Raw genomic sequence first — 2,542 nt, 5'->3', positions numbered from 1 at the left:
GAGACGAACGCGATCTCCCCGCATGCACGGGGCCCCTCATAAGCTCTTCTTCTGTAGCTCTCAACCAAGTAACTTTTTCTGTTTTCTTCTCATTTGACCCTATATTTTCTTCTTTTATTTCTTTTTTTAAATGTATATTCAGGAGATAAAGGAAGTAAATGCATTGCAGAGGTATATACAGTATATTCTACAGGGGGTTTAGGATTGAGCTGCCTTCACCGCAGCAGACGACAGCTGCGTATACACCTGAATAAAAAAGCCGAAATGGTATGGGTATGAGTGGGTTTATTTTAAAAAGGAGTGAATGAGCAAACCAGACAGATGAACGAAGAAAGCAGAAGGCGCTGAGGTGTACGTACATACACCCGAAACGGCCTGCAAACAAACGAGAGGAAACACAAATCAAACACCGCTATGAAACCCCTAATTGAACTCGGAAGCAACGAGAGGGCCGGCTGCAGCAGTGCCAAGGCGGACTCTGCCAGCAGCAACAGCAACAGCAGCAGCAGCAGCAGCAGCAGCCGCAAACGCGCCCTCGGATGCTGCATGTTTTTTGTTTGTTTGTGCTCATTCATTTTCCCTCTTTTGTTTGTCTACGCTGCTGGAGACCCTGCAGGTTCGTCTTACTGTCTCAGTCGAAATAATATGAATAAAACAATTTACTACATTTGCATTAACTAGAAAGGCTTATTGAACGCATGCACATAGTAAAGACTCAAATGCAGTCTTGCGGCCCTTTGCGTCCCAGCCAGTTGCTGCTGCTGCTGCTGCTGCTCCAGCGTATTGGCTGCTGCACTTTTTCATAGCTGCTGCTGGTGGTGCTGCACTGCTTGCTGTTGCAGTACCCGCTGCACAGCTGCTGCTGCTGCTGCTGCTGCTACAGTTTGCAGCTTCTCTGTTTGTCGTTTTTCTGTTTTCTTTTTCAGAACATCTTCATCCTGCCTGGGCTGCATGTGCTGCTCTTGCGGAGCCTGGCGCACCTGCGGCTGTCTCTATTGAAGCTTATGCTGCTGCTGCACTGCAGCAGAAGCAGCGGCATAAGCAGCAACAGAAGAAGGAGGAAAATCAGCAGCAGAAGCAGCAGCAGCAAGTAGAGTTGTGCCTTGGCGCAGCATGGGTTGCTGCATGCGTTCGAGACGTTGTTGGGCCTTTGTTTGACTTGGGGTTTGAAGCGCAGCTGCATTTCTTTGAATTATGCGATCCTGAAGGTATCTTATTATCACACCTTTCAGCTAGATATCTAGTTAGCTAGCTAGCTAGCTAGCTATTTGTATATAGACTGGCTAGCTAGTTGTATGCAAATGAATGACTAGATGTACGCCTTGGAAGAGTACTGCTTTGCTGCAGCAACTTAATGGTTAGGGTTTAGTGCTGGGGTTTGGGGCTAGGGTTTAGGGGTTACTAGGGTTTAGGGTTTGCGGGCGTATTGTGTATTAGGAGAGCTCCCTCTGGAAGAACCAATTAGGTGCACGCGGCTGCTGGCTGAGGCTGGGCTCGACAGCCCTGGGAGTCCTCACTACGACTTTTGCAGGTGCACATACACCTCGTTTGCTTGGAGGTTTCTGTTTTTGTTGCTTGTGTAGGCCCTTTAGAACGGGCAAGAAACAGGGTTTAGGGCTTGGAAGCTAGGGTTTAGGGTTTAGGGTTTAGGGTTTGTGCGGTGCTCAGGTCCTGGATGGAGGCGAATGCCCTGAGGCCTAAGGAAAACTTCAGCACCGTCGCTCTCTTTGGGGCTGCATGCGTTTTAGTGGCGCTGCTGCTGCTGGAGGCCGTAGCGCGTCTCTCGTGCTGGCGCTCGCGGCTTCGTCGGGAAGCCAAAGCTGAACGGCTAGCTAGCTAGCTGGATAGCTATACAGCAAACCAACCCGCTAGCTAGCTAGCTAGCTAGATAGCTGTGTAGCTGGATAGCTAGGCATCTAGTCGGTCAGCTAAGGCGCTAGCCGCTAGCCAGCTAGCTAAACAGCCACCTAGCTAACTACAGAGCCTAATAGTCAGCTAGACAGCTAGATAGACAGATAGCTAGACAGATAGCTAGACAGCTAACTAGACAGCTAGCTAGGCACCCATATGTATAGAGACTCACCTAGCTAGCAGGACTGACCGGCAGTTTTATTACGATGCAGTTGATATCCTAATTTTTTGTTCTATGCCTGCTGGCTAGGTAGCTAGCGACGTCGCTAGCTAGCTGGCTAGCCAACCTCCAGAGTTCCGTCATTTAAAATGCCATTTACAATCGCGAGATAACTTCACCGCATATTCAATTTTATTTCTTTTAGAGTTTTTAAACGAGAGGAAGAATGAGGAGAACTAGTAGGTCTTCCGTCCTATGGGTACGCTGAGGGTCTTTGGTTTTGTTGATTAGGCTGAAAGCTGCAGCTCTACCTTTGCTGTTTGCGGTGCCTATGCAACGAGGAGTTTGATCTGAGGTTTTTTCTGCGATTTGTCGCCGTTAGAGAGCCCCCAATCAGCCTGAAGATCTGAAACCTAAACTGGTGGGTAGTGAGCCCATTTGCAATATCGTTGAAACTCCACGTCTTCGTTG

The 2,542-nt window shown here is 48.7% G+C and overlaps 1 protein-coding gene across 1 annotated transcript; it reads left to right on the top strand.

The window, feature by feature from the left end:
• Positions 1 to 414: 414 nt before the first annotated feature.
• On the top strand, positions 415 to 1,840 carry EAH_00051280 (hypothetical protein, conserved; the record flags this gene model as incomplete). The annotated part of the gene is made up of 4 exons (XM_013394199.1): positions 415 to 616; positions 927 to 1,208; positions 1,438 to 1,531; positions 1,669 to 1,840. The coding sequence occupies 4 exons, from the start codon at positions 415 to 417 to the stop codon at positions 1,838 to 1,840; spliced, it is 750 nt and encodes a 249-aa protein (XP_013249653.1).
• Between the last annotated feature and the right edge of the window lie 702 nt (positions 1,841 to 2,542).

Source organism: Eimeria acervulina, genomic scaffold, assembly GCF_000499425.1.
Source record: "Eimeria acervulina Houghton genomic scaffold, Eah_scaff879, whole genome shotgun sequence".
Taxonomy (NCBI): Eukaryota; Apicomplexa; class Conoidasida; order Eucoccidiorida; family Eimeriidae; genus Eimeria; species Eimeria acervulina.
This window is presented reverse-complemented; position numbering and strand designations above follow the sequence as displayed.